We start from the raw sequence: 13,870 nt of genomic DNA, 5'->3' as shown, positions 1-13,870 counted from the left end.
AGTACAGACACCTTCCTGATTTACGCTTTCAAATGTCTGTCTTGTTATTTCCAAACAAATATTTGACCTATGCTTCACTTTAGACTTTGAGAGAGAATTTCATTGTAAAATGTCATGCAAAATATTAAATGCAGGAAATACATTGAAGATGCAGAGCAAAACAACCGTCCAGCAGCCTCCACCAAGCAAATGCACTGTTGTCTGCTTTGATCTGTCTAACTTAGTAAATATTTGATCAGAGCCTAAATTAGAAACATTTATAAATTATGCACAGAGTATCTCTAATTATGTATAATGATTTACTCCCCTCTTATTTTATTGATTATATCTGTTGTTAAACGCGCACATGTCTCTGTCGTTTCATCATGAAGTCTGAAAAGAATAGGGGATCAGCTTTTGTTACCAGGAAGTGGGTCGCGTTATTTATATTTCAACACTTGTGAGACCGGCGTGAGCGCGCGCGCTGGTAATACGAAACTTATAATATCCTCCCGATCTTCATCATGCGAGGATGAGCGGGGCTGGGGCGCTTGACCCGAATTGATGTGTGTGCCACTAAGGTTGTATGGATACCAGGGGTAAATCAACGGAAGGACACTGACAAGTAAGTTGGTGCACCTGACAAATATAGAGTCGGTCTGTCACTGTTCCGGGTCACCATTATCTGCCAGTTTTCTCGTCTGTCATTTTAGAAAGCATACACAGATGTTTAGTGGGATGCACACTATTTACGTGCCCTTCTGACAGACTGCGTAAGCCGGATAGACCGGTTTTTCCTGCTTAGTCATAATTAGATTTCTGTTTTGTTTTTGCTTAAAACAAAATATCTCGAATAAATATGTAATTTTCAAATTTTTAGCTTAAATGAAGAATACAAGTAATAAAAGGAGACGTGTAAATCCTATAGTTTATTGTATGTTTCACCTCGCGTCCCTGTGCTCGTGCTAGGACACGGCTGCACGCCAGGTGGCGGTGTAATGAAGATCCATAAGAAGATTCTAACCCATTACCTGTCCTGCACTTCACCTGTAGATAAGGAGGGATACCTCTACAAAAAGGTAAGGACCTGTATACCCAGATCTTGCGCACATATCTGGACAGATTTAAGGGCACTGTAACATTAGGTCGTCTGGAATACACGAGAAGTCAACGAAAGACGACGTGTACCTCGTTATCTTACCTGCCACGATACCGTGACATGGCAAGGCGGCTGTGATTGATTGCTGTTATTATGTTGCAAATAAATGTACACTGCACGCATGTACAATGATTAAAACAGATATGTGTGTATATTTTCTTCTCTGCTGTGTATAAAACGTATGTATAAATTGTCTATAGGCTATTAAACGCACTTCGCACCTGTTATTAAACTATATTGAAGAGGCATAATAATATACATGAATCGCGGACTTCATTCGGGTCAAATAACCTAATACCATAACCTTCACGAAGAGATTAAAATGTTCACTTTCGTTTTTTCCATATCCTCCATTGACATTCGTTAAGAAAATGGCCTCTTGTCTCTTCAAGTGCATGCCAACAAAGTGTCACATTTTTGGCTGTAGGTTGCAGCCTGCAGGTTTGCCTTCGACAAGCTTTGTACTTGATCATTAAAGACAGGTGTGTTTGTTAGGGCTGGAACTGAACTCTGCAGGTTGGTAATCTCCAGGAACAGGACTGAACATACTCAGTAATACCTTCAAAGGGTTTACACTCCACAGCTGAATGGACAGCTCCGGTCCTGGAGTGCCACTATCTTTCAGAGTTTAGCTTTATCTCATGCACACCTTTTGGTAATTTGAGCAAATCTAAAGACATTGGTTGTGTTTTTCTGGTATTTTTAATGAGGAATGGAGCTAAACTCTGCAGGATATTGGCCCTCCAGGACAGGACCCTATCCTTGCTCCAGAGCTTCAAATGAATAAAGGGGGTAGGCCACAAGAATAGTCTACATTGGAGCCATTTCTTCATCCTCTGCATCAAAGAAGCATTATGAAAAACAGGAGGGAAAACTGTACATTACACTCACCGGCCACTTTATTAGGTTTACTAGTATACACCTTACTAATATCGGGTTGGGGTGACGCGGTGGCGCAGTGGGTAGCACGTTCACCTCACAGCAAGAAGGTTGTTGGTCCGAGCCTCGGCTGGGTCAATTAACAGTGGGTTTCTTTCGGGTGCTCTGGTTTCCCCCATGAGTCCAAAGACATGTGGTACAGGTGAATTGGGTAGGCTAAAATTGACTGTAGTGTATGAGTGTGTGTGAATGAGAGTGTATGGCTGTTTCTCAGTGATGGGTTGTGGCTGGAAGTGCATCTGCTGTGTAAAACATATGCTGGATAAATTGGCGGTTCATTCTGCTGTGGCTACCCCAGATTAATAAAGGGACTAAGCTGAAAAGAAAATGAATGAGTATCAGGTTGAACCCACTTTTGCCTTCAGAACTGCTTTTATCCTACGTGCCATAGATTCAACAAGCTACTGGAAATAATCCTCAGAGATTTTGATCGATATTGACATGATAGCATCACGCAGTTGCTGCAGATCGGCTGCACATCCATGATGCAAATCTCCTGCTCCCCCACATCTTAAAGGTGCTCTATTGGATTGAGATCTGGTGACTCTGGAGGTCATTTGAGTACAGTGAACTCATTGCCATGCTTAAGAAACCAGTCTGAGATGATTCACACTTTATGACATGGCATGTTATCCTGCTGGAAGTAGCCATCAGAAGATGGGTACACTGTGGTCATTAAGGGATAGACATGGTCAGCATTTTTCTATCAGTTGGAGTTTATTAGGTGTACCTAATAAAGTGGCCGGTGAGTGTATACCAGAAATTCTCAACCACATTCCCGGAGGACCACCAGCTCTGCACATTTTATGTGTCTCCTTAACCAAACACACTAGATTCAGGTCATCAGCTCATTAGAAGAGAGTGAAAAACCTGTAATAAATGTGCCAGACAAAGGAGACATCCAAAACATGCAGTGTTAGTGGTCCTCCAGGACCATACTCAACCCTTAAATGTGGCAGCCTGGATCATTTTCACTCCAAAGGCAGATTTTTTTTTCCCCCATTTTGAACAAACCATTAGAAAACTAGCATGAAAAGCTGACTCTAACATTGCACAGTTTAAAAACTGCATTGGTGATTGATGTGCTTTTTGGGAGAAAAAGTACCTGGGCTGTTGTCAGATGTCAGATTAGTAAAACTGCGTAATACTTGGTACATTCTATGGTTCATTCTTCATACCTCGCTTGATTGATTTAAGATGATTTGTTAATCTTGATAACTGATCTAAGGCTAATTTGGTTCTTAAAACAAGTTAAAATGTCAGGGTGAGCTGATCTGAGATCACTGCGTGTGTTGTAAAGGATGGGTCTATTGATCCTCCAAATCATGATCAACAATGATTGGCTGATGGCAGAGCAGCGTAATGACATCATCTGATTAATGTTCAATTATCCATGTGAGCAAAATTACATAGAATTCGGTTTGTTAAATATGATACGCAATAACTTTACACCTTTGTTTTGAGTTGCAGGCTTACACTTTCATGTGTCAAGAATATTGAGCGATTTTATTTAGTTTTACATTTTTTTAGCAGATTTTTTTTATTACAGTAACCTAGGCCTATTTAAGGTTCCTTATCTGCGAATTTAAATTAATTTTGCATCAAAAAAGCATTTTGATATCAGTAAAGGTGTCTGCAACTTCTGCAAACCATCAAATCACCATCATATTTGCTGTCAAAACATGTGCGTGACTGCATAATATAATATTCCTTTAAAAAACAAACAAAAACAGTTGAATATTGTGCATGTCTATTATCAATAGGTTAGGCAAGATCTTCTCTTAAGGTTCCTACTTGGAGGGAAAATGTGCTCAATGCATTATAAAGCTTGAAGCATTAGAATTCGTGCTCAGTATTAGCCGATCACCATGACAAGGAATCATTACTCTGTATCTACTGCAAAAAGCCTGATCGGAGCATGGCTTTGACCCAACTTGGCTGTCAGAGCAACAATACAATACAATACAAAAAGTCAGTAAATGCACCCTTAGGAAAAAGAAAGTATACTTAAGTAAAGGTCAAGTATAAAAGTATACTAATATAAATATCTATCTCCCAAAAGCCCAGAAACTGCAGTGACAAACGCTGCACATTTTGTAGATAAAAAAAAGATATAAACATAAATGTTAAATTTTAGCTTAACGCTTGTTCAGTTCAAATAATTGTTTAGTCATTTATTGCTGTCATTAAAAGAAACAAATTAACAGCATGATGACTCCTTGTGTTAGTCTGCTCCAAATTGCCTCAATGCACCAGCAAGTATGTTTCTAGAAAGTATAGTAAGAGCTTGATTAGCTAGCCTAGGTGTGTCTGCTTGGGGTTGGAACTAAACTTTGCAGGACTACGGCCCTTCAGGATCAAGTTTGGACACCCCTGGTTTAAATAATTATATCAAAAATAATTCTCTTCAAACATCATAATCAATATGACTGTGTATTACTTTCCCACAGAGGGAGAGGAACACCACGTACCTGCGCCGCTGGTTTGTGCTGAAGGGGAATCTGCTGTTTTATCAGGAGCGTCCGGGTGATCGTAACCTGCTGGGTGTGATTGTGCTGGAGGGATGCATGGTGCAGGCGTGTGAGACGGACGGTCAGTTCTGTTTCTCTCTGGTGTTCACTGGACCAGGGCTACGGACCTATAGACTAGCTGCTGATGACCATCTCAGCCAGGAGAGCTGGATCGCTGCTCTATTCTGCGCCAGTCACATCTACCTCTCCATGATAGTCAGAGACCTGGAGAGACGATACGAAGGTATGTTTACATGCTCATGTGGGTTTTTTGTTGACGTGACGTTACATTTTCAGTCACACATGACAAAAATTAATATAATCAGTATTGTCATCATTAAAATGCAGCAAATGGTTAAACATTTCTTTGTCCACCATGGACATTTTGTTATAAAAACTGCTGTGTAATTACATTATTTGAGCCAAATCTCAAAACAGGTGTGAATGTCCTATGCATAGTTCAATTCTTATAAATGAAAACAACCAAATGGAAATTCTTTAATAAATACCTCAGGCTTTGTTTTAAAGAGGCTATTTTAGTAAACGCCAATCAATTTTTTCCTCTATATTTCTCTAAAAATACAAAGTTAATACATTCTGTCATTGTCCTCTTGTGTGCTTATTCCATGGAAAATATTTAAGGAAGTTTTGTCCTTTGGTGTGATGCGTATCTTGATAATGAGTATGTTTACATGGACACCAATAATCCGATTTTAATGTGATTAAGACAATACTCTGATAAAGAGTCTACCATGTAAACAGCAATTATTTTATTTATTTGTTTATTATTATTATTATATATATTTTTAGTTAGTTTAATCTGATTAGGTTAATAATCAAACTGAACAGAAATTGGATTAAGACATGTGGAGTATGCCAATTAAAGTCGCATTACTGAAGTGCAGTACAGACATGTTAACACCGAAATTAAACTATTAACATTATGTAAAACTTTTCGCCGTGTTTTGTGACAGGATATTACATACACATATGGCTGTTTGACACTATTCTCTGCACCACAGACACACACACACCACGAAATGCTGAGGGTTTTTTTTTCTCCCATTCGGCATGCAGTATCAAACTACATTAAAACATCACTCTTTTACCAGCTCTTTCTTAATACTTGCATCCAATACCTCAGTTTGTCACGGAGGCATGAATGAAATGTTCCTGAATGAAAGTGAAACTGCCGAACTGCAGTTAAAGTCCCAAAATTAAAAATTGAAACCGCTTGAAATTACGTGAAACTCATGAGGAATCGTGGATAGCATTGAGCAATGACGTTAATTGAATTATGTGCTGTAACGTGAAACGGCATCATGAAAGAAACATTCAAAACGCAACTCGTGTAAACACATTAATCATGTTGCTGTCTTATTCAGATTAAGGCAAGTCATTAGATTACTGATGTCCATGTAAACCTAGTCAATGTCCATCAAGCAGACAGATCATGAAAAAAAAGATTATTCATAATTTCATATAAAATAAATAGCACTATATAGATATAAGTGTCCAACAATGAAGATGAAAATGTAAAGTTTTTCTTCATTTTTGCTGTGTCGCATTTTATAATGTATTTTAGATATTGTTCAAAAAATGTTTGAAACAGTTAAAGTTAGTGATGTCTTCTATTTGATCATACATAGACTTCAAACTACATAAATACGCCATTTTATAAGAAAAAAAAAATCGATATCTTACAAAATCTTATTTTTACTGCCTATTTGTGAACTACCCAAACTATTGTGTTTGATGTGTGTTTATTTGCTTCAATACTGCTATCCATTGTAAGCATGTTTTTTTCATGCTCCCAATAAAACAGAAGCCAAAAGAGACAAAGGCCTTTGTGTTTCCATCCAGACCTCTGAAGTGACTTCAGCACCCAACACGATAATGGCTTCTTGGTACACCGGACAACCGTATTTTATACAAGGGACTTCCATAGTGCCCAGAGATGGGCGGAGCTACAGCACCAGTTCAATAGCACCTACATATGTGCCGAACAGGCCCAGCAACTTCAGTCTTCATGCCCCTCCAGCTCAGTTCAAAGCTACTAACAAAAGATCTCCAAAACTCTGGCCAAAGAGAAATGCTCACGTCACCCCTTTAAATGGTCCGGCACCATCTCATAGTGAGTGGCCAATGATGGGCTTCGATCCTTTGGAGGAATTCAGCAAATTGCATGAACACTATGGAAATGAGGTTAGGCAGCTAAGAGCTGATTGGCTGAAGAAGAAGCGCAAGGAAACTGGATACATAGAGGAGGACCTCATTGATCTTGGCTAGAGTGATCTCTGAGTTGAGATTGTTGTCTAAATAGTCGTTCCTGTGAACAGATGAATGAATGTATTAAGAATGTGACCATATAATAGCATAATGTTCAGACATTGGCACTGGTTTCTAATTTTGGTGGCGTTTCTGATAAATGTTTTCTCATTTCCTCTCTGTGGGTAGGCTACTGCACATCTCGGCCTAGTTCCTTCCTGCCTGAATTGTCAAAAAAAAAAACACCCAACCACTGGTAGTTTTACACCCATATATGTGCAGACCTTTACTATGCAAAAGTCATTAATCATCATTACTCACCGCTTGCTGGTCAGGGTACATACTTGATTCAAGTTGTAATAATTATTACTGTTCTCTTTATGATTAATAATAATTATTCATTAATATAATTTATATTAATAATTATATTATTATTAACTATTATTAATTTATTGGTAAATCATCTCAGTATATACTGAACTAAAGCAATTGTGTAATTAAATAGGTTAAGATTTGTGCTTAAAAGGACAGTTCACCCAAAAGGTCAAACTCTGTGGTCATTTACTCACTCTTAACTTGAGCTTCGTTCTTGTATTTAACAGAAAACAAGCTATTTTGACGAATGTTGAAAACTAGTAGCCATTGATTCCAGCAGTATCATTTCTACTATGTATACTGTGGCTTCAGGTTTCAAACATTCATTAACCCTTGTGTATTGTTCAAATTGACTACCTTTTCATTATGTTAGTGGCTGTTTTTGCCCCATTGACTTTTATTATAACAACATTTTCAACAACATCAAAGCCTTGACACCATATGGTTATGCATCTTGATTGTTGATGGTTTTTCCTGTTGTGAAGAGGAAAAATGTTTATTTTATACCGTTGATCCACTATTTACTTTTTTGATAGGCTTGTGCAAAAACGTTTTGGCTTTTATATGGAGTTTTATGGAGTATAACAGCAGTTTATAGTGTGTGTGAATAAATACACTTACTAGTTTTACTATGTTCTGAGAGCCGAGGTGTTTATTTATTTTCTTTAGAAATATCAAGGTAAGTGTACAAAGGTCTCTCTTGCGCGCACACACATACACACTCAAAATAATTTTTTGCACTGTAACTGATCATCAACAGTAAAAATTACGGTCCCACTTTATATTAAGTGGCCTTAACAAATATGTACTTACACAGGAATTAATAGTTTGTTACAAAGTACTTATTGTGTAAATACATGTATTTATTGTGTACTTATGCTTGATTAAATACCTATATGTAATTACATCTGTAATTAACTTAAGAACCCTTAAACCTACCCATACCACCAAACCTGTCCATAACCCAACCCCTATTCCAACTCAAGAGCACCACAAGTGTTCTCAAATGCATTATGAACACAGTAAGTACATTGTATTTATTTTTTGATGCAAGTACATAGTAGTTAAGGACACTTAATATAAAGTGGGACCAAAATTACAAATGTTATCTCTTTCCAAAAGGGAAAACCACCAACAATCAAGAATGCATGATTTGGTGTCATGGCTTTGCAATCAAAAAATGTTGTCATAATGGAAGTCAGTGGGGCAAAAACAGCTACTAACAAAAAAAAAGGGTAGTACATTTGAACAATACTCGAAGGTTAACAAATGTTTGAAACCTGTGTAATAATCCAAAGCATTTCCCATAATATGCATAGAAATAAGATTTGTCACCAAAAATCATTCCATTTGCTCAAACACAGAGATTTGTTGCCAAATAAACCTCAAAATCACCCCAGAGTGCTGAAAACATTCCCAACACACACAAGGGTAAAATATCACTTTAAGATACTTTTGGGCAGGGCTTCAGTAAAATGTTTGGGTATGTTATGTGTCACACTAATGTGATTTTGTAAAGAGCAAGTGAGTAATTCAGATCTGCCTTACGAAACTTTCTTAGCACAGTTCAGGCGGTTTCACAAACAAACTGAAACGCACACCCTGTCTGCTCTTCCTCTTTCACAGCACCTCAGTTCTTTGGGTGTTTAGACGTGCCTTTTTCTTGTAGTTTCTAAATCACTTTACAGTTTTGGAATTCTAAACACAGTTAAAAGCAATAGTATTTATTGGTGTGACAGTCTTATCAGTAAACTGAACTATTGTTTGTAGATGCAGCTCCTTATGGGCTCACTAGAGGGCACCGCACCTGACCAACAGTGCTACTATATGCAGCCATGATTCAGGCACCCAGGGCACTAGTGACTTCACAACTGATATTGTATCCAGGGTTTGTATGGGTGCTGGAAATCCTTGAAAATGCTTGAATTTTATTGTGGTGTTTTAAAGCTTGAAAAGTGCTTCGTTTTTTGCATAAATTGCTTGAAAATGTAAAAATGTTGCTTTTATAATCACTTGTTAAATAGGACATAATTTACTATTCAAATTACAAATATTTTGCGTTTGCATAAAATGAAAAGTCTTCGCATGTGCTGATGGTGGTGATGTTGATCTGTGCCCTTTGATTAAGCAGTGATTGAAGACTGCATGGAGATTACAATTTCACAAGTGAACAACGCATAACTTTAAAAGGATGACATTTAGGATGAGAGTAAATGACAGTAATTCAGTGTTGCGCTTCGGGCAATCATGCCAACAAAATGCACAAAAAGTGCTTAAATTTGACTTTGGAAAAGGTTTAAGAATCTGTTTATCATATAAAGCCCTGAACAATCAGATCATTTATTGAATGTTTTCTCAGTTTCTGTATCTAGCATGCTCAACGTGTTATCTTACAGCATACACTGTAAAACCCAACAGTTAACTTTATCAAATGAAATGAGTGTTAACTCAAAACTTACTGAAAGTTAATTCTACTCATTTGAAAAGAGTTTTGAACTCAGTGTTGAAGGTAATTAGTTAATTAAAAACCTCATTATGTCAACTTAAATGAAGAAAGTTCACAGTACTCCTGTAGATTAGTTTTTTAACTCAAATGGTTTGTAGCAATCAGTTTCCTCAAACGGTTTGAGTTGCCTTAACTTATTGGGTTTTACAGTACTCAGTTGATTTGAGTTCTCTTCATTTATTGGGTTTTACTGTACTCTAATTACTTCGTTTACTCAAATGAATTAGGTTCGCAGTACTCATTTGGAGTACTCTGTTTCATAATGAATTTAATTTGATGCATTTTATTGATAATCATTTGGTATTTCGATATTGCAATGCAACAAGGACATTTTAATCAGTGTTGGTACATTTTTGTGTGTGCTTTACTCAACTTGTAGCAATCAAATTATAATACAAGTACAATAAATTGTTCTGTACATATATTTATGTTTGTATGTGATCTAATGAAGTTCAAACAACATTAGAATTGGTAAGAAAAATGCTTTAGATGACTTTAAATATGGCTTGTTTGTTGGTGCCAGATGGGCTGGGCTGAGTATTTCAGAAACTGCTGATCTACTGGGAATTCCACACACAGACACCTGTAGGTTTTACAGAGACAAACAGAACGTATCCAAGGCAGATTCGTGGTCAGAATTGCCTTGCTGATTCCAAAGCTCAGAGCTGATAGAATGGAAATAATAGCACTTATTGCTACTGAGGTCTACAGAATCTCTTAATGCAAACATTGAAGCAACAGCAGAACAACACACTGGTGGAGTCTCATGACAGCTGAGACCAAGAAAATTAGATCAAAAAGGTTGTGTATTCTAAACTATCTTGTTTTGTGCTACAACACTCGAATGGTATTGGGGACAGACTATAACTCATAAACCACAGCTCTGCAGATTTAGTTGTATGATTAGAGCTTGACAACAGATCTATGACCTTTAATGTTAGATGCAACAAAGTTCCTCATTTTAACCATCTCTACACTAGTGGATGCGAGGTGTCAAACCCCTAGTGATGGTGGTGTGGCCTTTTTCACCTCATCCGGATTCCAGTCATCTCTACCGTGATAAACAGCATTGGCAAAATATGTAAGACTAGATCACATTTCATGCAGCTTTCTATATGTACAGACATTTACTCTTTGAGAGTCCAGAAGCAAAGATGATTGACACAGTGGCCTACAAGTTTACCAATGAAGATATCATACACGATTTGAGCAATCATGAGCTGAGCATGAAATATTTTTCAGATAGCACTTGAAATACCTCGAATGAAGGTCCAAACGTCTATTTACCCCCTCCCTTTCTCTTTCTCTCGTGGACTCTTTGACTGCTGTTCCACCATATATAGTTAGAAGCAGTGTGTTAATATAGCATAGGCTATACCATCTCCTCTAAATTAAGAAAATGCGCAGTCACTAAGCTGCTTCTTTTTCTTTGAGAATTAGCAATCTTCTTGAAAACAATGTATTCCTCCAACAAATTTGTACCCAAGTGTAAGTTAATCCTGATCTCAAAACAAGCAGTGTAGTATTTTAATTTACACTGTAAAAATTCCAATAATTTGAGCTAATAAAAGCCTGCTTAAGATCAGCTAATATTCGTGGTTGGACTTGGTTAGGAAGAGATAAAAAATGCTGTGAAGTATTCTCTACTTATCTTAATTCTCTAAAAATAATGCAAAAGTATTCTTTAAAATGTTAAATGAAGGGATATTTTCAAAGCCAATCGACTTTTAGAATAGATAATGTTTAATTGACTAACAGCAATTCAGCTACAATTCAAGTAATGTTCTGAAGATAGATATGAGTTAACAAATCTCTGGACAACTACATACTAATTGATGATTAGTTTAAACCTATTATTTTACATTACAGGGAGTATACTACAATATAAATACGATAAAACTTGTGAGCATGTATTAAAGCAATTAATAATTCCTCCATCAAATATCACCCCATATGTCCCATGCTCAGCATATATGAGTACACCCCTCTAGCCTGATCTCAAGAGAAAACGCGAGTATTTTATGTTTTGCCAGTTTAGTTCAGTCATTGGGGGATGAGCAAATCATACTAAAATGTACGAATTAGTTCGTACGAATTAGCCACTAAATGAAAAAGTTACAAATTTGTGTTGACCCCTCACAAATCTGTCTTCATTCATTTTCTTTTAGGCTTAGTCCCTTTATTAATCAGGATTCGCCACAGAGGAATGAGCCACCAACTCATCCAGTGTATTTTTTATGCAGCGGATGCCCATCCAGTTGCAGCCCTACACTGGGAAACACCCAAATCTGTCTTTTAAATTAATATTTTTAATAGGAAGCTATACAATGTTATATTTGTGCATATACATTAGATTAGTCAGTACACTCTCAGAAATAAAGGTCCGCAAGCTGTCACTGCGGTGGTACCTTTTCAAAAGGTACATATTTGTACTTAAAGGGTCCATATTGATACCTCAAAAGTATATATTAGTGCCTAAAAATTTTAAGAGAAACACTTTTGTACTTTTTAGGTACTAATATATACCCTTGAGGTTTTATTATGGACCTTTAAGGTACAAATTTTTATCATTTGGAAAGGTACCACCCCAGTGACAGTTTACACCCTTTATTTCTGAGAGTGAAGCTAAATCTGGAGCTTATTTAACAAAATAACTTATGATAACGGTCCAAAAACTACTACACCCATATTTATATGTTATTGAAAAATATTAAATACAAATTTTAAAACAGGGAAAAATCAAGAGAAGCAAAACAATGGAAAAAAATTTGTTCAAAATTTGTAGGTTGTAATTTTTTTGTTGCAATATTTAGCTTTATTTAAATTGTTTTATCTTTCAATTTTGTGACTAAAATATTATTTTAATAAATATAGCTGTTTAATAAATCTGTTTTGTTTAAATGCACCAAAATACATTGCCTATATTAACTGAGAGATGGAGAAAAATATTCATTTTCAAAATGGGCTGTACTCAATTACTCTGAGCACTGTAATTATCTGTTTTTCTAGGTACTGTAAAATAATGCTAATCTTAAACAATTTTGGAACAAGAAGGAGCAAAACAAGCCGACAGACTCACAGGATATCAAATTAGTCTAAAGAAAGAAGGGAATGCACAACAAACTCAAGGGGGACAAAACAGTGACTGATGAATTAGACAAGAAAAAGAGAGCAAGGAGCGCTCAAGATTGTTTAGCTATTTTGGTCACCCACAGCTGTTCCTTATGCCTGCCTTCCCAAAAAAAAACTGTCTTAAGCCTCAAATTTCTCTTCATGAGGGTCCAACATCAACCACTCAGAGGGCTGTAGTGTGCTGACCATCTAAAAACTGGGAAAAAGGGGTAATTACGTGCTTGTCCACAGGGCAGCTTCCCACAAATGGCACCTCACAGTCACTGAAGTGACCGGGTGAGGTCATAGGTCGATCGGCAGAGAGAGAGAGAGAGAGAGAGAGAGAGAGAGTGCTGAATATGGGCATGGCCATGTGGACGGGTGTGGTGGGGGCACTTGAACCGAAATCTTACAGCATCACTATACTAGGAAAAGCATTAAAACCTATTTTCGATTAGGGCTGATTTGAAATAAGGGTTAAGACACCAGAACGTCCTCTTATATATCAGCCAGGGGCGTGAACAAATATGAACAACATAATCATTGGCTCAAAAAATCTCTGGATTGAAATCCATCAGGATCTATCACTGCAACCCTCCCCATCCAACAAGTAATCCTGCAAGATAAGCCAGTATTGATCTGCTGCTAATCTAACTTTAGGGGAGGGAGTTGCGTCCCCTTTAGACTCAGTGGCTACAGCTCATTCATTTCAAATTGAGTTATGTGATTGTATGAAGCTCAAACAGTCCCTTACGTCCCCATGTCCTTATTAGTCAACGCGAGACATGCAGGCCGCTGCCATCAGTATCAGATTCATCCCATTCCAAGACTCCAATAGCTATTTCTGAGCACTGTAAGATGATAGTACATCCCAGCCGGTGTCCCTCCATCACTTTCCCCCTACCTCATAGTTTTTCCTCTTTCTCTCTCGGTCTGCTATTTCCCAAACCTCACTTAAGGTTGGGTCTATAATTAGCAAGGGGCCTTCGTCAGTATATAAGCCCCTCAAGTACAGGACACTAC

The 13,870-nt window shown here is 37.3% G+C and overlaps 1 protein-coding gene across 1 annotated transcript; it reads left to right on the top strand.

The window, feature by feature from the left end:
- The first annotated feature begins 435 nt into the window (after positions 1-435).
- On the top strand, positions 436-7,098 carry pheta2 (PH domain containing endocytic trafficking adaptor 2). Its single transcript, NM_001045399.1, is given in 4 exon segments — positions 436-604; positions 949-1,058; positions 4,528-4,831; positions 6,413-7,098. Coding segments are annotated over 3 exon segments (849 nt in total). The 5' UTR covers positions 436-604; positions 949-977; the 3' UTR covers positions 6,877-7,098.
- The last annotated feature ends 6,772 nt before the right edge of the window (positions 7,099-13,870 follow it).

Source organism: Danio rerio, chromosome 3 (assembly GCF_049306965.1).
Source record: "Danio rerio strain Tuebingen ecotype United States chromosome 3, GRCz12tu, whole genome shotgun sequence".
Classification (NCBI taxonomy): Eukaryota; Metazoa; Chordata; class Actinopteri; order Cypriniformes; family Danionidae; genus Danio; species Danio rerio.
Note: the sequence above shows the minus strand (reverse complement) of the source record. Positions and strands in the feature narration are given on the sequence as shown.